This window comes from Andrographis paniculata, unplaced genomic scaffold, assembly GCF_009805555.1.
Source record: "Andrographis paniculata isolate CXL003 unplaced genomic scaffold, ASM980555v1 Contig35END, whole genome shotgun sequence".
NCBI classification, from domain to species: domain Eukaryota; kingdom Viridiplantae; phylum Streptophyta; class Magnoliopsida; order Lamiales; family Acanthaceae; genus Andrographis; species Andrographis paniculata.
In genome coordinates this window covers 2,034,328-2,058,180 of record NW_026137568.1, presented here as the reverse complement: position 1 = coordinate 2,058,180, position 23,853 = coordinate 2,034,328, and the positions used below count along the sequence as shown (strand labels likewise).

Sequence of the window (23,853 nt, the reverse complement as noted above, 5' to 3'; positions counted from 1 at the left end):
CGAATAAAAGTTCAGGCCTATGTAAGGTATGCCACTTGATGTGCTTATGGATAAGGATAGACACATTTGAATATACATAATACACTCATTTACATAGAGTTATAGAATTGGAGAAGTCAACTTGAGTAATCATCAAGCCATTTGGAAAACTCAATGTTCGTCTTCAATCCTTTGTTTTGAAGACTTCAAGTCCGAAGTCTGGTCAATATGGTTCGTTTTTGTTTTATTGTTGAGACATTAAGTGTATTAATTGAAATTCATTTATGATGAATTTATCTATCTTTTTTTATATGGATTGTTTTTCAATTTCCTATATTATTATTCATGTTTTCATGATATGAATACTTATTCTGATTGAAAGGAAAATTTTATCGGGATGGGGGTACTTTTAATAAAAGATTAATAGAGTAATTATTTTTAGGTTCATCCCGCATCGTAGATGTTAAACTAATTAAGTATGTTATTAATTGATTTGTAAGTTAATGATTTGATAGGATTTGTTAATAGTGGATATTGCTATTGTTATTTTGGTTGATGTTCGCAGATGGTCCGAATAACACATGGACTCTAGTGAAAAGCTGCGGCCCATTCAACATGGAGCAAGTGATCCATTCAGTTGCGGTTCAAATCGATTAGACCGGTGTGTCTCCAAAAGGAACATCGATTCTAAGATATCTGTTATAATGGATAGGCAGATTATAGGAGATTTAATTGAGAGAAAATATGGAAGTCAAACTATAGAGTTATTGAGGATGATTTTTTTTCCTTATTTTACGATTTTACCATGTTGAGAATGTTGAGGTTAGAGTAGTAACCATAGCGTCATTGCGTATGGTGAGTTGGGGGAAAAATTGTGAGGTAAGAGATGAGTTAGTAGAGAGGGGAACAAGGAGTTGAGTTGGAGGAGGTTGTAGGTGTGAATTAGTATGCTAGGAAATTCTATGTGAGTGATAGACCGAGATTTTTTAGGACAATGATTCACACAACAACTTTGTAAGCTTGATTTGTTTATCCTTGAGTATTAATCTTCCTGGGTTGTTACCCCCTGACGTAGGTCTTCGATGGCCGAAGTGGATTAACAAATGTTTTGAATTTTATGTTTTTGTCGTCACTAGCATGTGCATTCGCAGTCTGATCATCCAGCAAACAACGAGTCTATGTTGAGGTTTTATTTTTTGAAGTGAGTTGTTTTTGTTGCTAGGTGTTTGATCGATTTCGGGACCAAAAATTGGTATTAAAGCCTCCTCTTCACAAATATTTTCGAAGAGCAATCCATACTCATGGCAGCAAAGGAAGAAACATCCGTGACGAGACCTCCGCTACTAGATGAAGACAACTTTCAGGAAGACCAAAATGATGTATTTCCTCATTCTAGAACTCAGTATTTGGAACATTTCCAGTGACGCCATTCAAATATGTAAAGTAAAAGAGTACAAAGGTATTCAAACAACCAAAAATGAAAGACATGGTGCTAAGACAAGAGTACAATGAAACTAGTATTGAATAAAAAGACCGATAGAACAAACAGAGAAAGAAAACAAGGAGTTAAGCATAAAGAAGGCGAGAGAAGAAAGATGATGTAATAAGCCTTCTAAGAAACACCGAATTTATAGACAACAAATAGGCGGTTTTAGACTTAGCGGTATTTAGAACAGTAAGAGTGCTAGCACGGTATTATATGTACGGTTCAAATATGAGCAAGGATGTGATTGGTCAGTTAAGTCACTTGTATTTATCTCGCTAGATGGTAAATATTTAAAAATTTAAATAAAAAAGTAGTCTTGAAAATATAATCCAGATATAGTTTAACAACTAAGCGTTCCAGCTGTGAAATAACGTCTTTCTACAAGACTATGAAATTTAATTTTCATTTCACTAGATTCGCAAAATATTTACTATTTTTAGCTAAATTTGATAGGACTGCGATAATATGTTACTTTTTATATATGTTATTACTTTTATTATTATTATTTTTTATCATTGTAACATTGTATAGATAGAACATAATTAGTATACGATTCGTAAATATATTGACTTTCACATTTAAAGAGTAATCATACTACAAAGACAAATCTACAAGGTAATATTCATTTTAATGGATTGGAACTTAATATACTATCAATTACCCTTTTGAATGCTTAGAACATTTTAGCAGAAAAAAAGTGATAAATACATTTTAGCGGAAATTATTCGTATATATATGTATATATAGGGTTTTTATGTTTATTTTGATTAAAATATTATTTTTTGTGTTAAGTTCAGGATATTTAAATTGTTAAATTGAGAAAATTACAATTTAGTCCGTGAGATAAAAGTGAAGATATGACAAAATTGAGAAGAATATGTTATGGAAGATTTGGATAAATTTGCAAAAAGAAAAGAATTGGTTTTTCTATAAAAATGGGAGGGGGAGACGCCATTCACATAGGACAGAACAAGAAAAATTCAGCGCAGGACAGTCCGGGAGATAAGTTACGAAGCGCATGAGGCAAGAAAAAGAAAGATTTAAAGAGATTTTGAGTTCTACCCTCAACGATCGATCATTCTTAGGTGATGTCCACCTTTTTTTTTTTTTTACCTCCTATGATTAGCGAGTAGATTTATTTTCTAGTCTAAGAGTGAAAAGTAACTTGGTATGAATTTATGAGATTAGACTCGTTCCGATTTATGATATTTCTTTGATTGATAAATATTTCTTGATTTCAAATTTTAATATTTATAATATTTAGTTTAGTTGCGTATTTCGGCCGAATATTTCAATTGAATTAAAGGTTAATTCCTAAAATAAATTAGGCGTCTCTAGTTACGTTTCGATTTGGTTCTAGTAGAAACTACGAGCAGGAGCATTTAGGAAATCACTGAATTAATTTTTAACAATTCACATAGGTAATTGTTAAATTAAATTAGGCTTTCTAGTTTGGAATGAGGTTAGACTAGTAAATTATTTGTGGCGTCATTAGAGTTCTAATCTAATTAGGAAAATAATTAACATGCATACATTGACTATCGAATAAGTAAGAAAGAGTTTGTTATTAGATGTGTGTTGGTAATTAAAACTAATTTATTAGAAACTAATTAAATAAATATTTATCGATGATCAAATTCACTATCTAAGTTGTCAATTTTATTTCTAGACTAGAGGCTTATTGTTATTGAAGTTAAACCGTAAAATTTTTGTAGTCTTTTAGTTTGCTAATTTTATTTTTGTGTATTTTAATTTATTTTCACTTCCTTTCAAAATTGCCCTTTTATTATATCTATAAATTAAAAAATTGACGATAAAAATCTTTTTGATTCCTTGAGAAGACGATCTTTCTCCAACTATATTGCTCTTATTTTTATTGTGGAAGTATAAATATTTTATTTAATTTTGCAAGGTGTGACGAACATTGTCAAGAAGCCATCAATTTCAATAGAAGTTATCATTTATGTAACACATTTACATATGATTAGCATTATCCCAAACACTATAGAAGATTACAAAAGCCTTCAACTACTACTACTACTACTATATAATATAATATAATTTTTTAGTCGACGAAATCCTTGACAAATCTTCAGTAACCTTCTAATTTGACTACTCAAAACTGAAGGGAAAAAACTGGATGCGTGATTCGAACTTCACAAAACTAAAGAAAACAAAATCCAATAGCATAAACTATCCTAATCAAAAACTAGATCGACCTTCAATACTAATAACAAACTAATTGAAATAGAAGAAGAATAAAATTACTAAACGAAACAAAAATAAACAAAATATATAATGATTGTCATTTATGCAACTACATTGCACACTATGAACGAAGAAGCTAGAAAGCAAAATCTATTACAATAAGTATGAACATATAGATAGGTAATGACGATGACTATTTTGTAACTATCCAAAGAGCATTTTGAATTGTTTTATACTTCTTCTCCCCATGTTTTAAGGATTACCAACAATTTCACAAAATAAGTGCATTAAAACAGACATTCTCACTTGGAATGTGATATCTACTTACCAATTCTCATTTATAGTTCAACAATAAAAATAAAAAATGACCAATATAAGAATTATAAAAGAAAATCACATCATCTTCATCGAATAATAAAAGGTGTGGCCTAGTTTTGCATTAGAAATCCAAAATATAAAAGGTTGTGGTAGCTGAACACAAGGTTGTGGTTCTCTAAAATGACAAACTAAAAGCATATGTCATGAGGTTGGACAAAAAGATTGAGATGTTGATGGGAGTAAATGAAAGATTAGTTGAGATAAACGATTAACTTTCTGCCGAAAATGAAAATTTCAACTCTCGAACGAACAACTAGAGAAAATCAACAAGTTGAAAAAGGAAAATGAGGAACTAGTGAGTGAAATCAGTCGGTTGATAAAAGGCAAACAAAAGCTTGATGAAGTGTTGAACGTCGGGAAACCATATGGTGAACATAGTGGGGTTGGCTACACACACGGGGTTGAAACTTCTCAATTAACGTTTGTCAATGGTGGATTACTCTCTGAATCAACTAGTAGTAAAGAGGATAGTAAACTTGATGTTGTTCTGAAATCCTCTAAAAATCAAAGGAATGTTCAATGGTCGAGTAGACAACTATCAAACTGCAGGTATTGCAAACAAATTGGATATCAGGAGTTGGACTGTGATCGAATCAGACAGAATTTATGGATGGGCAAAAAATATTTTCGCCATCAAAACATTTGAAGAACAAAATTATTGCGAGACTGGTGTGGAGACCTAAGGTAAATCAAGAAGCATGTCTAGGTGTTCCATCCATGCAAAACATTGGAATGAAGTCCGTTAATGTAAATTTCTATAATAAATTATCTGAGGAAATGAGTCAAAGTTCAAGTGATGATGAATTGAAATCTGAACTTAAACGGAGCACAGAAAGATTGGATTTGACTGATGAAAATAAGAGAAAATCAGATTGCATTCAGACATCACATGAACCCCTTGGGAGCAGCAACGTTGAACCAACAATAAAAATTCTTGTCAAAGCTAACAAGAATCATCCACTAGAGCTTATAGGAGACGCTCAGTGTTGCATAACCAAAATCAAACAGAGCAATGTTATTGAAAGCTCAGAAAATAGAATTTGCAGTTTGAAGTACGTTCATACAGATCATCAACTGCTAGACATTCTAAAAAAATACCTGGATTTGAATCATTGAAGCTATGCGTCGGAATTTTGGTATGTGCTCTCACTGATAAAAAGTAAGTAAATGGATGAGACAGACACATGTTCTCGTTACAAGTCAGATTAGCCAAATGATTTGATGTCCGAAAAGTGAGGTATGTTTCATTCCCATTGAAGTAAGGTCAACTGGTCTGATTGCGTTTCTACACTGCTTGATGATTGAGCTAACTAGTTTTTTAGCATTATTTGGTGAAGTTGATCTAACCTCTGGTCCTCCCCTTTTAGGATGAAGTTTTCCAAAGGGGGAGAAATTTTATGATACGATATGATTGTATTTGCTTTTTAGATTTGTTGGCGGTTTGGTTGAGGGGGAGTTTGTTCAATTATTTGATGCTTTCAGGATAATATTTTATTGTTGTTATTCCTCCCATGTTGGTTGGAAATCATCAACTTAAAAGGGAGAGATTGTTCAATAGTGGGCTTCGCTATTGTTGTTTTGGTTAATGTTCGCAGATGGTCCGATCAACATATGGGCTCTAGTGAAAAGTTGCGGCCCATTTAACATGGAGCAAGTGATCCATTCAATTGCGGTTTAAATCGATCAGACCGGCATGTCTCCAAAAGGAATATCGATTCTAAGATATCTGCTATTATGAATAGGCAGATTTTAGGAGATTTAATTAAGAGAAAATATAGAGTTATTGAGGATTACTTCTTTCCTTATTTGACTATTTTACTATGTTGAGAATGTTAGAGGTTATAGTAGTAATCATAGCGCCATTGTGTATGGTGAATTGAGGGGAAAATTGTAAGGTGAGAGATGAGTTAATAGCGAGGAAAACAAAGAATTAAGTCGGGGGAGGTTGTAGGTGTGAATGAGTATGCTAGAAAATTCTATGTGAGTGATAGAGCGAGATTCCTGAGAGCAATGATTCACACTGTAATTTTGTAAGCTTGATTCAATCATTCTTGGGTATTAATCTTCCTGGGTTGGTACCCCCAAGACATAGGTCTTCGATGGACGAATTGGGTTAACAATTATTTTGTATTTTATGTTCTTGTCGTCACCAATACGTGCATTCGCAGTCCGATCATCCAGTAAACAACGAGTCTGTGTTGAGGTTTTATTTTTCGATTTTTGTTTTTCGAAGTGAGTTTTTTTGCTGCTGTGTTTGATCAATTTCAGAACCAACAGGATTAATTATATTTAAACTCATAGCACCTAATAGTTAATGTTGAATTGCTTAAATAGATTAACCATTGATATTAATTGTTATACTTATACAACTCTTAATTGATTTATATTAGTAAATCTTAGATGCAATTTGAATTGGTGAGAGTATGAGTAAATTGTGCAATTTGAATTGGTGAGAGTATGAGTAAATCGTGGTGAATTCAGATATATTTATTATTAATTTTTTAAATTTGTAATTGTTTGTATTTCAATCTATGTTGCACGCTGTAAGACAAAGTAATTGAATTTGTGGATATATATAATGGTGGAAAAAACTTCACCATAAATCTTGTATAGATTCAATTGATTTGAAATTTTACAGGTAAATAGTAATTTGAGTTAGCTATTCGTGTACATAAACGAGAGGTCAATCGAAGGTCAGACGAGAGAGACAAAACCCAAGTAGTGTCTTAATGTCCAGGTCGTATGGTTATCGTTTGGTCAGACGATTTTAAAAAACTTGCTTTGTTCATTTTGTCGAATTAAAAACTCTTCCAACCCTCTTTTCTCTCTCATTTCGTACTCCAACAGTTAATAAGGTTCATGGGAAGTTAGGGAATCACTTCAGTCCATTCTAAAGTATTATCCAAGCTTTGTTCCTCTTTAAATGGTGTAATTTCAGTTTTTGAATGGATTGTTTAGAGTTCATGTCGAATTTGTCTTGATTTTGGTTAGTAAATGATGTATTTGAACCTATTTTTTCATTTAACGATTGAATTTGATGTCAATTTTGAGAACTTGAGTTTAAGTGCGATGTTTCCTAAATTGATTTCTAAATTAGGGCTTTAAACTTAATTTAGCATGTGAGAGTGTTAATTGATAGGGCTTTTCACATATTATTGAAATTGAACCTTAATTATACAATTTGAGATTTTGAATTTGTAAAATTGACGTCGTTTGACCCATACCTTGATTTTTTAGTTTTGTTTGAATGACTTTGACTTGAAAATAATTTATAAAGGTACTCTGAAGCCTTGTAAATGATTTTGGTAGTTGTTAGATTGAGTTGAGATCATTTGGGAGCCGTGTGTGATTTTTTTGTCCGATTGACCAAGTTTTGTGCATTATTGTTGGTTGATGTTCGTGTCTTTATTGTGGTTTAATCTTGTAATTTAAGATTTTTCGGATGTCCCGGCCGACTTGGGGTTATGCCATATTTCCATTATGCAAGATAAGTCTACAATTAAGATAAAGATTATAATTTATATAACAATAAATGTAAATTTATATAACAATAAAAAGAAAATGATAATAAATTTAGATGAAAGACGGAGTAACATTACAACATTTGTCTTTAAAAAAAATAATAACAAATTAAAACATAGATATAAATATCAAAGTTCCACCTACTGCAATTATAATGTAAGGAAAATAAAGAATTTTTCTATTGTAGTATGCAAATGGCACAATTTGTATGCATCTTTATTTTTACAAACTCTTTTTCTATGAACTCAACAGTCCCAAGGGTATTCCTGTTTGGGGATTTGGATTTTGAGTTATGATTTGAATAGTAAAAATTTTGAATTTGAATAGTTGTACGATGTGACATAAATAGGTGTTGATGTGATATTTTGAATGTAAAATTGATTTTTAGTATAATATAAAAAATAAAAAATAAATATTTGATTTGATGTTTTTGGAAGAAAAAAAATGAGATGAATAATTTAGTTAAAATCCTATCCCCAAAACAAACATATTCTGATTTCTAAAATTAGAGGATGAATATTGATAATGAACTCATCTGGAGTCTATATTACAATTTTGGGAATTTGATTTTAAATAGTTATTCCAAATAAAACTAACAATATTGAGATAATTTTAGTGATAAAATATTATATTTGTCATACATATATACATATATATATATATAACAATTTCTCAGCAAAAAATCAAACAAAACAACTAACATAAATTGAAATAAAAAATAGAAACAGAAATCCCTCTTTCACTCTAATGGTCACTTAACATTAAAAAATATTTTATATTTGTATATTTTTTTATAGAAAATGTCTTTGTAATAGTATTATAAGATACAAATGAAAATATTTTTGTAATTTTTTTAATTTATACTAAGTTTCCATATAATAATTAATATTCAAATATCAACATAAAAAAAAAAAAAAAGTAAATTGGACCCTTAAAGGCGAACGGAGATAGTAAAATACAACAAATAACCAACAACTTCCACAACTACAATATAGTGAGATTATGGAAGTCATGCACCAACAAATACATTCATGATAAAGTTTTCATACCAATTTCAAGCAAAGCTCTGATGTAAAAATATATATATATAGAGACCCATAAATAAAATGTTATCTAGAAATTATTTAAAGTTAAAATCAGCAATAATATGGCAACATATACAAATTTTTGTGAGAAAAATAGATGAAATATAACACTAAAAAACTTTCAATAAATTTTAATCTAATTTAAATATTTATCAGTATGTGGAAAATTCCAGCTTGTAAGTCAACTCCACACAAGATTTTTTTTATGTATCAAAATAAAAAATTTTAGGCCCAAAATCGCAATAATGTTTTTTCTACAGTGAAACTTTCTTTAAAATCGATGGCAACATCAACCCAACCCAAACTGTGGCCAATCTCCAAAAACTCAACTAAAAATACGAAAACAACACTGAATCAGACACCAAGTTTGATGTCTTCACAAGCATAATCAATTTTTTACATAATAATTTTTTAATCAAACAATTCCTCATAAATATTATTAAAAAATAAAAATATACACGCGTTAATATAATATATAGATTATCCATTTATAAAAAGTCAATCATTCAATATAAAATATTATTTTTTATATTACCAGTACAGTTTCTCATACCACACACAAAAAATCAATTTATTTATAAATACTGAATAATGTTGAGTCAACAACAGACTTTTATTTCTTCTCTATACTTAGACAACCACCACTGAACGAAGACTCTTACGGTGTGTTCGTTTGGAGAATTTCTCCAAAATTCTACTATTTATCCAATTTTTTCCTCAAAAAATATCAAATCAACTTATTTTTCATTTTTTATATTATACTAAAAATTAATTTTATATTCAAAATATCACATCAACACCTATTTATATCATGTCATACAATTAGTACAATTCAAAATTTTTACTATTCAAATCATCACTCAAAATCTAAACTCTCAAACAAACACACCCTAAATGGACCCTTCGATTTCCATAGACTACAACTAAATGTTGAATGAAGAAAACAAACCCCAATAACAAAAGCCACAGAGAGAAACTATCATTGTGGGTACAATAAATAAGGAAAGAAATTTGATTTCTAAAATGAATCATAACACAAAGTGGTGCACTGTGTTAAGAATGAAGCAGCGGTTTAGATCAACAATTAGAATCGGTTGGGCCTTAATCCAATGGACTATCATGGCCCAAACTTCTAACGGTTTTCTTCAATTGATCTAAGTGATATATAATTGAATGCTAGAAATATACCAAGCGTGTGTTTGTCTTGGGCTTTGAATTTTGGGTTGAGATTTAAATAGTAAAAATTTTGAATTGGAATAGTTGTATGATGTGATACAAATAGGTGTTGATGTGATCTTTTGAATGTAAAATTCATTTTTAAAATAATACTCCCTCCGTCCATAAACTAATATCCTACTTTCCTATTTCTGACGTCTAACAACTATTGTCCTATTTTCTTATTTAAACACAAATTTTACATTTTTACCTTTCATTCATTTATTACTTTTAATCTCTACCACACACTTAAGGGCAAATTTGTCCATTCATAACAAAAAGACAATCACCTAAAAAACCGTGCAAATATACTTCAGGACAATAGAATTTGGACGGAGGAAGTATATCAAAAAGAATATTTGATTTGATGTTTATGGAAAGAAAAATTAATGTGAATAGTACAAATCTATCCAAATCTTTCAAACAAACACAAATAGACATGGTAAAAATACACAACTATTTAATGTGATATGAATAGGTGTTGATATTTTAAGGGTTTAAACTTGCGTAATTTCAATTTTTATTTAGAATCAAACATCAGCTTTGAACAAGAGGGTGTTTTTTGCAAACTTTAAATTAACGCAAAGAAATGTCACGCAATAAATAAAATATAAGGTGTTTTGTGTATTTTTACTAATATAAAAAATAGGGTTATATAATTTACTCTTTTACTCATGATTATTAGAGAGAAAAGACTGCCGAGTTTTTTAGCCTTCCCGCAAACATCACACACTATATCAAGTTCGGAAATCATTCAATTTGAGGTCAAATTTTAGAAACTTTAAAGCATTTAAGTTAAGGTGACCAAGATGCAAGTGCCACAAGGTATAATTTTTCACACTGTATCTAGGCCACCACATCTTGCTTACCAACTCGATGTTGTGTAACTTCTCATGTCCTACATAGGAAGTGTGATAAAAATGTGGGGACATTGACTCCTATAAATTGACCCATTTGGGTCTTGTTTTAAGACACGATACCAAATCTTTTTTCTTTAGTAACTAGAGAAAGTGAAATTGAGATTTGGTGAGTTGTTGTGGGGACGATTTTACAATTATGTCCGTACGAAAAATTGTAATAAATATTTTAGTGGATTATCCCGTTTTGGAATCATAGATGTAGGTCTGTTGTGAGACCAAACCACGTTAAATTCTCGTGTCTTACTATTTGTTTTTCTCTATCTTTCCTTATGCATTCCGAACAAGTGGTATCAGAGCGAGGTCATTTTTTAGCGAGGTTTTGGTGAAGGGAGAAGAGAATGAGCAAGAGGTGTTTCGAGAGAAGTTGACGGCACACCGGCAGTCCAGGTTGCAGTTACGCAGCGGGTTCAGATTTCTGCCAGAAAGGTCGGTTCTGCCTGATTTGAGTTCCTAGTTTTAATTTTGAGCCTTAGTTTAATTGGTTGTTGGAAATGCTTGTTTATTGGAGAGTTATTAAACACTATGTCCACTACTTTGAAATATGAGGTTCTGCTCTTTGATGGAAAGAGTGATTTTACTGTGGCAAAGCACAACTCAAGACTATTTGGTACACAAGGTCTTGATGTTTCCTTGGAAGATGTAAAACCAGAAGGTATAAAAAAAGGTGATTAAAGTTTGATCTGGAAAAAGGGTGTTAGCACGATTCGATTGGCACTTACCCCGCAGATAAAGGTTATTGTGTTGACGGAAACATCGCCGAAGAGGTTGTGGGATACTTTGGAGAGTAAATTTGCCACGAATACGTTGACTAACCGCCTGATTATGAAGATGGATCTATACTCTTTGAAGATGGAGGGATGAGGTAATATAATTGACCATACTAACAAGTTTAATGAGCTAGTATGTCGATTGTTGAATGCAGGAGAGGAAATTAAAGAGGAAGAGCAAGCGTTGCTCTTGTTAGCTTCAGCCCAAATCCTACAAGCCGTTGGTGCAGTCAATGTTGGTTGGAAAACTACATTGAAATTGAATGAGATGATAACGGTCTTGAAGGAGAATGACAAGATAATGAAAAATGAAGACACTTTAAATGAGAATCAAATACTAGCTGTGAGGGATTCTGAAAGAGGGAGGAAAATGAAAAGTGACCAGAAGATCGAAATTTCGGCGAGAGATTAAAGCTCTATTGAGTGTCATTATTGTGGAGAGCTTGGTCACATTCAAAATCACTGTCGACTTTTTAAAGAAGACTTGAGAAGTTTGAGAAATTTGAAGGGTAAATCAAAAGTTTAGAACTCCGCAAACGTGGTCAGTTATAAAGGTGATTTACTTCTTTTAAATACAAATCCTGTTGAGAATTCTAATTGGGTGATAGATTCTGTTGTCGATGTCCATATATGTAAAGATCAAGCTTTATTTGAAACTTTGCATACAAAGAGAGATTTTTGCTATATCAATGTGGGGAATAAAATGAAGTAGCGAATTGAAGGCATTGGAAGAGTTCGCTTGAAGCTCCACAATCGTAATGTCAAAACAATTTTTAATATGAGGTATGTGCCTACTGTTGGAGCTAATGTTTTTTCATTTGGCGAGTTAGTTTTACATGGACATAGATATGTTGGCACTAAAAATCTATACAAAGTGTACAAGGGGTGACAGCTTGATTATGGAAGAAACAAAACAACATCTATCATCCAGAGTGAGCAAATGTGGAGAACAACAATGATATGAAGAATCAAAAAATCGAGAAGAGAGTTTGTTTTTTTGACATGGTCGAAATATGTGAGACTATGGGAAGATGAAGGATTTGTTGTATAACTTCTCATGTCCCACATATGAAGTGTGATAAAAAAAAGTGGGGGCATTAGCTCCTATAAATTGACCTCTGGGTCTTGTTTTAAGACAAGACAACAAACTCTTTTTTATTAACTAGAGAGAGTGAAATTGAGATTTGGTTAGTTATTCTGAGGAGGGTTCTACAATTTTGTCCGTGCAAAAAATTGTAATAAATATTTCAGTGGATTATCCCGTTTTAAGATCGTGGATGTAAGTCTGTTGTGAGATCTAACCACATTAAATTCTCGTGTCTTGCTATTTGTTTTTCTTTATCTTCCCTTGTGTATTCCCAACAAATGTTTCTACTTTTGTTTTACCCCACACATATTCACAACATATGCACCCACCCAAGATCAAGCCGGGACCTTACGAGGGTAAGGTCTCACCAATTGATCTACAAGGGATGTTTGTACTTTGAGAGTCTTGAATGTCCAAGTATCTTTAAGGAAGTTAACACTAATGGTCCAAAGGGATGTAAGCTTTGCAACAGAGAGAAGATTGAGTGTGAAACTCGGGACTTTTAAAATATTTTCTAAGACAATTCTATCCGCCAGACAAAAGTTTCCACACTCAAGAACACTAGCAGTATTTTATGTTGGAAAGCTACAAGTAATGGTCGATTAGAAATAGATCATAGCTCAGTCACATGACTTTTATCACACACATAAACAACAAGTAATATTGCTGAAGTATAGTTAAAGACACACCTGCAGTACTGAATTGAGAGGGATCTTCACTTCTTTTCGTCGCCGAGAAGCTTGATGAGCTAATCACAAAAAATCAAGTGTTAGTGACATATTAAGGGAAGCAGAATAAGACATTATTGTGCTCGAATAAACCACATACGCGTAGAATAGTAGAGGGATCTTCATTTCTTTTCATTGATCTTCTCCGGATAGAGTAGTTTTCACAGCCTGTCAGTCAAATCACACCATATCAAAGTAATGTTGGATGAATTCGATGAATGCAAATAAAGGATTATTGGACATACCTAGAATTGCACTTTACCACTCTGCATTTACAAACCAGAAACAGAGACGAGGAAAAATGAGAAAATAAATAAGGCACAAAGCACTGGCTATTAGCTATTTACTCACTCTTGGAGCAGTCGGTTATATTAGTCCGTGAAAAAAATAACACAGAAGAAATTACTCTACAGAGTAAAAGAGAGCAAACCAACAGAGGAGAAGTATCCACAAAATGCCAGGTGAGAAGAAGCAAACCTACACCAAAAGGATCGATATTAGCTCTAATACCATGTTCTAAACTAAAAACATAAGCAATCAAACGAGCTAACACTATGAGTGAGGAATCCCAACACTCACTGAGTTTATTTAAATAAACCGGTGAACAAGAAGGCGTAAGGATCAATCAAACAAGTGAATACACAACAGTTTAGCATTTCAAGGAACATAATAGACACAAGTAAACAGCCTCGATAGCAAAGTCTCACAAAAAAGTAAAACACAAACATCCTATCCATAGCTGTTCAAATTTGAGGTGCACATACGACAAACCGAAGATACTGCTCAGATTGTAGCTTGTATATCAAAAAAACGCACCATGGCAACCACAATCGATCTTAGAAACCAATAACCTGTGGAATATAGAAGCGCAGAAGCATCATAGGAGAAGAAAACAGAGAATGAAACAAACAAGTGATACATCGGAGAGAAATTCAATTCAAAGACTAAATCAAGGAGATTAAAGTGGATTATACAATGTTCTCACAACACCATAACACTGGCCGAGCAAAATCCCATAACATTCTCAACACTGAAATGTGTTAGAAAAAAAAAAAAAAAAAAAAAAAAAAACCCTATGAGAATTATACAAGACATGAATTACAGCACAAGGGCGATAAGCTGTTAAAAAAAATATGGAAGAATGTGTATCTACATTCTTGATGTATAATTTACACACAGTAGCATATGGACTTTGGGCAAAACCTGCCTTCATCATGGATGCTTACACTTTTAAGAACACCCCAGACGGAAAACAGCTCCAACAAGCGCGATTCTTCACTTGAAAACAATCTTAATAAAAACAATGCTTCCGGTCCTATCAACAGATCGTTGCAGCATTTCTATAGACAGATTTGCGAGTACTACGAGTCGCCAGGTTTCGAGGCTTCTAATTTGGGAGGCAGTAGATTAAGAAAGCTTCCTTGTGCATGTTGAACGTCTTCTGAGTTGGGCTCCTCGTCTGTTGTCGGCAGGATGAGTGTGTCAAAATTAAGGATGTATACATACAGTGTAACCGTGTGTTGCATACTAAAATGTAACAAAATCATATGGTAATAGAGGGAGGATTATTACTGAAGAGGGACATCACGGTGGGTCTCTTCGGTTTGGTGCTCTTCTTCTTCAATTCAGCTGGTAGTAAGACAATTGATTAAATGAAGAATGTTGATTATCGAACCATCATATATGATTGTTTGTGCGAGCAAGAGTCAGATTACCTATTCCAGCAACCTCATGTTCATTCACAATTTCAAAATTCTTGTAGGTGTAGCCCATGAAATTGACATCCTTGGATGAAAGCATCTGTATCAACAATGAAGATTAAACAAAAGACAGCTACATAATAATTAATAATGCATATCCCTTCAAGCTTAAGCTTTTAATTGAGATGATCATTTAACACTAATTCTTCAATTGTTTATATGCAAATCTTATGACACACTTGACACAGTCTATGAAAGTGAAGAACGAATTATTTCATGCAAAGAAAATCTAATTTTCAAGATTTAAAGTAAAATGAAATAAATTGCAAGATCGGTATCTTATGGCAGCATAAACTAACCTTTCTCCAGGGACCGGATTTTGTGCTTGATGCAACCTGACTCTCAGACTGCGGAAATATCAGAATAATGAGTAACAGATATTCCGAAAGGAGAGTTGCATGATAAGCTATGACCGAAAACAGATAAAACCTCTTCGAATTTTTCAAAGTTCTGAGTATCAAGTTCGCCATTAACTTCTGGAATGAATGCAGCTTTCATCTGATACAACTTATCCCATTCAATTCCATTGAACCACGGATGAGCCTGAGAAGAAGGTAAAAACCCCAATTTGAAAACACTCTCTCTAGGTATTGTGAATACTTTACGAAGATTTGAATTAGACATTTGATAGTGCACCTTAATCTCTCCGGCTCCTCTTGTACCAAGCCTTTTCTCTACATTACATAGAAGTTTGCAGATAAGATCTTTTGCCTCTGGTGATAGTTTCGCCTCTTCCGGAAATTTTAAGTGAGTTTTCCAGTTTACTATCTGAAGAATTAATGGATAACAAATCATTGAGAAGAAATACTAAAAGAAATTGCTAAATAGAAGTCTAACACAATGTAAAAGTGTAAAACTACTTTAACACAGCTTTTCTGTTTCCATCCAATACGAAAAACAGAAAATGAAAAATTAAAGACGAGCAAAATAAGAGCGTTCAGAATTTTTTCCACGGTAAAGCATTCTTTGAAATACAACTTTTAGAATATAATCAGTAATATAATGAAATTCTATCAGTAATGCAATTAATTAGTACGCTGCAACATCTCATGGGACCTTTAAGCAAAGGGTAGGGGTGGAAAAGAATATAGTATTACTGAAATAAAAAATACTGAAAATATCAACATTTTGGTATGTTGCAATTTCCGGTTCGGTATTATACTGTACCGAACTTTTTCGTATGGTAACAATGTACAAGTTGACATTTTTTATATTTCCGCATATAAGGAAAATATCGAATACAGTTCTGATATTTTGGTATTCAATATATCGGTATATACCGATAATTCGGTATATTGATACTAAAACTATTATTTTTAATTTTGGCATTTCGGTATGAGACAATACGATATTGATAATGCAGGACATGACATTGTAAATCTACACACAATTAACAAAGAAAGGCAACAAATTAGGCCCACCAACGGTATGAATTACCTTTCGGCATGTAGACATGGGCTCGTCTGAATAGAAAGGTGGATACCCAACAAGCATCTCATACATTATAGCCCCGAGTGACCACCTAATGCAAAAATATTGTGCAATAATTAGATGAGTAAGAATATCTTGTTGCTGGAAGCCTGGATGAAATGGATTAATTCAAGCAAGCACATACCAATCACACTCCATCCCATATCCTTTTTTAAGAAGAACTTCTGGAGCAATATAATCCGGGGTACCAACGGTTGAATAAGCCTGCAAAAATGACATAGTGAGTAGATCTGAACACAATTCCACTGAGACCTTATAATTGAAATCTCACATAATTTACATATTTATATTCTAGAAAGGGATTCACAGCCACCCCAGGCATATGCAACAGTTCTCTACTTGTAAATCGTTACAAACACCGAGCATTTGAAGCATAGAGTAAGATGGTGAGTTATCATTACAAACATAGTCATACTAGACAGATTCTAATTGGAATTTCTGTATTTTTACAATATGAAAACAGTATTTTAAGATCATCTTGAAGCTTTGAATGATAAAATCAACAATGAAACTAGGAACAGCAATGAGATTCAACAGTAACAGAATGCTTACAAGCATCCTCCGATTTCGCTGCCAGTGCTGCAGTTGCTCTTGCTGTGTGCGCCTAGGGGCTGCAGGACGCCCGTCGCTTTGAAGAGATCCACTATAGCTTTTTCCCACGGAAAAATCCATTCCTTGAATATTACTGCAATCCAGTGGTTTACATAATCCGAAATCCGACAATTTCATGTGTCCACTACGATCAAGTAGCAGGTTATCGGGCTTGATATCTCTGGAAAATAAAAAGAACTTCTCAAAATTTCATCATTAGAAGACAGAAGAAAGTAAAAAAAAAAAAAAAAAAAAAAAAAAAAAAACAAACAAACAAACACACACACACACTCGAATACAAACCTATGAATATAATTGTGCTTGTGTATAGATTCAATTGCAAGAACTGTTTCCGCAACATAAAACCTGGCTTCATCTTCAGTTAGGGTATCTTTACGCATTAGCAGAGTCATCATATCACCACCAGGAAGATATTCCATTATTAGATACAGATACTCTTCGTCTTGGAAAGAGCAATAAAGCTTTACAATGCAATTGCTGTCAACTTCAGCAAGTAGATTTCTTTCTGCTTTAACATGCTCAACCTTAAAAAAGAACACGGGGATCAAAACAAAGCAACTCCAACTATTATTCATCTGTGAGTTTTGTAGCACAGAAAAATTACTACCTGGCCACGACGAAGCATTTCTGACTTCTTAAGCTTTTTCATGGCATATACATGGCCAGTTGATTTCTCCCTACAGATTCTAACCTGCAGCAGGCCAAGTCAAATGTGCCAAGTGACTATTTACAAGTAAAGGAGCAAAGTCGGTAAGCTTGAAATTAGCAATATCAGCTAAACTAACCTCCCCAAACGCTCCCTTTCCTATCATTGTTAATGGCTCAAAATCATCAGCACCCATTTTATGCCGCTGAAGGCGCATGTATTCTGTTTCCTTTTTCTCCAGATGTTTCAAAATGTTGTTTTGTTCTTCCTCCGAAACCTCAGAGTCAGCCAGTTTCCTCTCTAGCATATTGCGACTAAGAAATTATGCAAACACAACAACTAATTCAGCCAACCAACTGAAAGAAAATCAACAACACAAGTCTTCTACTTGCAGAATATAAAAACTATAAAATTCCATCACATGCAGAACGATACCATTTTTAAAGTGTATGTTTCCATGGAATATAAGGGAAGTAAAAATAAAATAAGTATCAGTAAGGGAAAACTACGAAGGATGAGTACACAAGGACATTGCATAGTCATCAATAACTGTCAGAACAGCAATAAATTCAGTTTGTTAATAAATTTTCAGTTTTTGGCAGAGAGCAGGCATGTTCAATCTAACCTATTCTTCTAGTATTCTGTTCAAATGCTTTGATTTTGGCATATAGAGAGAAACTAAGACGAACATGCTATATTCAAATAGAATGTGCTAAAATAGAAAAATATCATAATAACTCAAAAGTAAACGACTCAATTAGATGTACAATACCAAGTCAGCAATTTAACACGAAGGAAATATCTACCAAGTGCTGTGGATTTTGCTCATTACAATACATGAGCTTGAATATGCAGAGTGTCCCCTAAACCATCCGAGAAATGTACCAGAAACAGAAACCACAAGAACATTGATCTTGTAATGAAGCATTAGAATAATGCCAGTTTATCTAGAATTATCAACCATACAAAATTTAGAAATAAATGAATTAAATAGTGCATACAGGAAGCAGCACTCCTAAGCATGCAACAACGACTCGTTAAAACAAAACGAAAAAGAAGATTATACCGTTCCCTTCGTTCCTGCAAACTTCTCATCTGCTCCTTGTAATGCTTTTCTATATACTGCTTTGCAGCAGCTGCCTTTTGCTTAGTAGCATTAGAAGGAGCTTCCTCATTCGGTGGTGTTTTAGTAACATCTCTGCCGTTAGTTGTAATCTCATTCTTCTTTTTCGAACTCTTAGATTTCTCTTTTGATCGAGATTTTCCAAACAAGCACTTGGCAAGTTCCATCTGCCTTAGCCTTCTCTTGGAAAATTTGGCTATTGAAATACTACAATTTTAGTGCCTTAAATACCTCTCTGTCACCGGCTGCAAGCTTTGTATACATCAGCTACAGAACCAAACACCAAATTCACGGAAAAAAACACATTTGCTGAGGCTGCATATAGAAACAAACAAATTGCAGTCAGACAAGAGAGACCGGAAATCAAGTCGTATATACTGTATTTCTGATGAAAATTTGAGATTCATTTCTTATTCCCACAAAATAGATTTGGTATAGTCTGACATATTTATTGAGTCTGAAGCAGTGATATATGATTGTTGCTCCAAATTCCATTTTCATCTTTGGGATTCTTGGATATTAATAGTAGCAATTAATTAAATCTAGATTTCTAAGTTATATATCACTAACATACCAAATTATACAAAAATAAAAAATAAAATCGACAGCAAACAAATCAGAATTCAACAGTCAATGTTCTAATGTGTTTACCCAAATGCCCACTTGGTTTCTTGTTGCCGGTGAAAATTACCAATCTTAAAATCAAATACAGTTTTGATCTAAACATTCATTTCTATATGAACTATATAAATCCCCAATCGAACTTCCCTGTTTTTAATCTCAATAAATATGCACAAAGTTAAGAAATATAAAGGTAAACATATCGAAGTTGCAAAGAAGCAAAATGATCATAAACGCAATATTTCTCAACAGAAGTAAGAAACAAATCAGATAGTTTGAAATAACTAATTAATGAAAGAAGAAGATGAAAGAAGAAAAAAGACAGAAAAGAAAATTGGGGATAAAACTATGCTTAGATTTCGATAAAACCAAAAGAAATCAAATGACCAACCCCGACAATTGCTCCAATTACTCTCAGACTACCAAAATGGAAAAGGATTTACAAATATATATATATATAGACACGCACAAACATACAGTCACAAATTATGGTCTGCTGCCTGCTTCATATTCCAAAAAAGAACAAATGAAAGCAATCCTCTGAACACATCAAACCGATCCAAGAACACAATTGCACCTCAACTCGTAAAGTAGATAACAGCAAGTTTTCAAACACGCACCTTTAATACAATCAGCAGTCCGCCGTATCAAATCCGGCAAATGAAACCGACAACAAGCGCCCACAGGAGGAATGATCTAAGCACCAACGCAGAGTGAAGTTGAAACCCTAGCTTTTTCAATAGAGAGAGATTCAGAAAAACAAAGAAAGCAAAAAAAAAAGATAGAAGTTAGTTGAAGAAGAAGACTGCAATGGAAGCTTTATGCTGCGGTCGAATCATTCGCCATTAAAAAGTTCAGAGAGAGAGAGAGAAGGAGATTTCTTTTTCATGTTTATTTTATTTTATTTTTCATTTTCCTTTTTGGTCTCTGATTTGTTTTCTTTTTAGGCAAAAGGAAAATCATTTTCAAAATAAATCCCTGTTTTTTTGCTATTCCGCTTATTTAGTGCACTGCACTAATCATTGGTCTGTGTTTGTTTTTGAAATATTAAATAAATAATATTTTCTATAAAACTTACGTTCATATTTATTTAATATTACAAATATCTTTATATAATTTTTTATATAAATATGCTCTTATTAGTATTATAAGACATTAAATATTTTTACAATTTTTTTAATTTGTATTATATCACATAAAAAGTCAATGAGGCCTTACAAAAGCGAGAGAGAGAGTAGTATTTGATTTGATACAAATACAAAAATTTAAATAAGTAGAATAAAGTAAAAATTATGTCATAAGATGAAAGAAAAAATTATATATTTATTTTATTATTTGAATTATACGATGAGATAAAGTGTATTAATTATTTTCTATTTTGAAAATATTACAGAATACATATTACAGACCAAAATAAAAAATATTGCGGGTATATGTGATGAAGCATGGAGGGAGTATAAAAATTTTATTCTTTTGTTTCATTTTAGTTGATGGCTTTAGATTGTAATACAATTTTTTTTTTTAATAATATGATATTTAAGATAATGAAATTTATGAATCAAAAATAATATACTACTATAATTTTTTTTTTTAATTTTTATTTGAATGATATTGTTAGTATTTGAAATAAGAATTAATATATATAATTAAAAAATTAAATATATGTTTAAATATTTTAAAAATATATATCACAATAAAAATACGTAATATAAATATGATTTCATATATAATAAAATTTTATATAATATAAATAAATATATATTTATGATTACTATAAATTAATTTTTTTAAAATAAAAAAATATATAAATAAAAATATTTATTAATCGAAAAAAAAAAGTAAAAATAGAGATATTTTAAATAATGTATATGATTGCATAAGTTTATTTATATTTATTAAATAGATTTAAAATGAGTATAATTTATTAAAAATATACATATGCCAATTAAGATGTGACAGACTACAATAATATGTAAATTGATTTAAGACAATGACATAAATGAGTATAAATGATATTAGAAAAATAAAATTGAAAATAAAGATTAACAATGTAGGGATCTTTATACAATTATATTTCTTAATACATAAAATCTACTATTTAATACTTTTATTAGTATCGTATAATACAAATATAATGATATTTGTGTAATAAATTATACAAAAATAATTTTTTTAATATTAAATACAATAATGCAAAAAATAACTTTTATTACCGGTCCAATGAAGTATTTTTCTATACTTTTAAGGTAAATAAAAAAATAGCATAATGCTTGTTTTATGCTTCATCAAAATACAAAGAGTTGCTCCTCATGCTTCAATTTTGATTAATACTAATATTTTTAAACCTTATTTAGTAAGCACTAATATTTCCATCTTCGATCATTTGCAAATTTTGAGGCAAGATTAGTTGTACCTTTGTATAAAAATTTTTAAGGCATTTTAGGTTGATTCTTATTGTGACACACTTGGAAATAATTTTAATATGTTCTTGGTTAATTGAATCAAAAATTGTATTGCTACTTCTCGTCTTGAGTTCATTCATTCATTATTACTTGAGTTGGTAAGTGTTAAACTTTATTTTGGAACTTCTTTTTCAAGATATTTGTAGATTGCTCTAATCTATTTGTAACGTCCCAAACTTCTTCATCATGTGACATAAGAAATGTTCACATTTTTTTTTCTTTTTTTCTTTTTTTCAAAATCTATAATTCGATTCATCAAGAAGTAGCGGTCTATACTCAAATATCAATTGTTGAGATGAATAGTCTATTCAATTCATTTAACCTCTAATCAACTTCGAATGACCTAATATCAGTTCATCCACACACGGGAGTTGGCCAAACTTCGAGGGTATCACATCTAATCACTGAATATACAATGTAATGAACTTCTAAGTTGATTCAAATCACCATCGAAACTTATCAAACCAAAGGCTACACAATTGCCCATCACCAACCTTGTGAATTATGGATCGTTTGGAGTCGGTCCACGTTGGGCATGTCATCAATATTGCAATATCAATGTCGTAATTTGTAATTTAGTATCTAAAAGTCCTTTTGTAGGATTATTGATCGTATATGCACTTCCAGTCACCTCTTAAATCAAATTCTTCTTCCAATAACACAATAGGATAAACTCTTAAATTACAAAATCTTAAAGTGTGTTTGGTTGTAGGTTTGATGTTGAGTTTGAAGTTTTAAATAGTAAAATTTTAATTTGAATAATTGTTTGATTTAATATATAGTTATAGATTTAATATTTTTATTATTAAATTAATTTATAATATAACATAAAAATAAAAAATACTCCTCCGTCCCAAAACAATAGAGACATTTTGGTGACCTTGTTCTCACTCCCGCGCATCTTGAGAAACTTTCCAGGGGTTACACATTCCCAAATTACTAGAGCAAGCACGTTTAATTATGAAGTTCTTTTAGTAAAGCTTCTGAAAAGAAATATGCACATTGTTGACATGAGTAGTTTATTCAATCGATTTAATTACTATTCAATCTCGAATGGTTTGGCACCGGCTCATCCACGAGAGTTGGCCTAGCACCGGTCCAACTCCGGGGGTTTTACACATTTGGGATGTGCACGGAATTTAAGAAATATTAGTGTTGTATTGATATTGAGTGTAAAATTGTTTCTAAAAGACCAAAATGTCCCTACTTTATGTAATTATTTTGAAAAGTGGGGATAATTTTGTAAAAGGGTGGGGAGCTAGTTACCAAAAATATAAACGAGACTATTGTTTTGAGATGAACGAAATGGCAAAATGAAACTATTATTTTGGGACGAGGAGAGTCTGCATTTAATTTAATGTTTTTGAAAAAAAGCAATTATAAAACGAAAATTTGGAACAAAAATTATAAACAAACACAACCTAAAAGTCAAAACTCAGAACTGAGTGATGATTGTCAAATAAATCAAGCTTCCAATGTACTGACGATAGAGAGAAGATCTTCAAGAGGAGTCTCATCCATCAGTATAAGGCGACATTTTGTGTCAATGGGGGTCGGAGCTTTCTTGCAATCAAGAAGGCCAATATGAGACAATAAATCAGTAGTATACTTGGCAGAACTGTCAGAAATTTCAAGACCCAAAAAATAGGGAATGTCACCAACATTCTTCATATTAAAATACTGTTAGAGGTAGTTTTATAAGTCAGATATATTAAATCGATAATCCCAATAAAGATCATATCATTAATATAAATGAGTAAAAT

At 31.9% G+C, this 23,853-nt stretch overlaps 1 protein-coding gene across 2 annotated transcripts; it reads right to left on the bottom strand.

Annotated features, from left to right (window-relative positions):
• Positions 1-14,300: 14,300 nt before the first annotated feature.
• On the bottom strand, positions 14,301-20,526 carry LOC127249326 (uncharacterized). 2 transcript variants are annotated; one of them, XM_051272070.1, is made up of 14 exons: positions 20,249-20,526; positions 18,951-19,322; positions 18,024-18,198; positions 17,846-17,929; positions 17,521-17,762; positions 17,179-17,398; positions 16,751-16,830; positions 16,573-16,657; positions 15,772-15,903; positions 15,565-15,678; positions 15,435-15,482; positions 15,091-15,175; positions 14,948-15,004; positions 14,301-14,834 (listed from the first exon to the last, which is right to left on the bottom strand). In XM_051272070.1, the coding sequence occupies exons 2-14, from the start codon at positions 19,172-19,174 to the stop codon at positions 14,737-14,739; spliced, it is 1,644 nt and encodes a 547-aa protein (XP_051128027.1). In that variant the 5' UTR covers positions 19,175-19,322; positions 20,249-20,526; the 3' UTR covers positions 14,301-14,736. The 2 variants fall into 2 exon arrangements, with proteins under 2 accessions (XP_051128027.1, XP_051128028.1); XM_051272071.1 differs by lacking the exon at positions 20,249-20,526 and adding an exon at positions 20,106-20,217.
• Positions 20,527-23,853: the final 3,327 nt, after the last annotated feature.

Coding starts and splice junctions, on each gene's coding strand:
- LOC127249326 (XM_051272070.1), bottom strand. CDS start 19,174: ATGGAACTTGCCAAGTGCTTGTTTGGAAAATCTCGATCAAAAGAGAAA. Junction 18,199..18,950: donor TTGCAGGAACGAAGGGAACG/GTATAATCTTCT, acceptor ATAATTTCTTAG/TCGCAATATGCTAGAGAGGA. Junction 17,930..18,023: donor GAAAGGGAGCGTTTGGGGAG/GTTAGTTTAGCT, acceptor GGCCTGCTGCAG/GTTAGAATCTGTAGGGAGAA.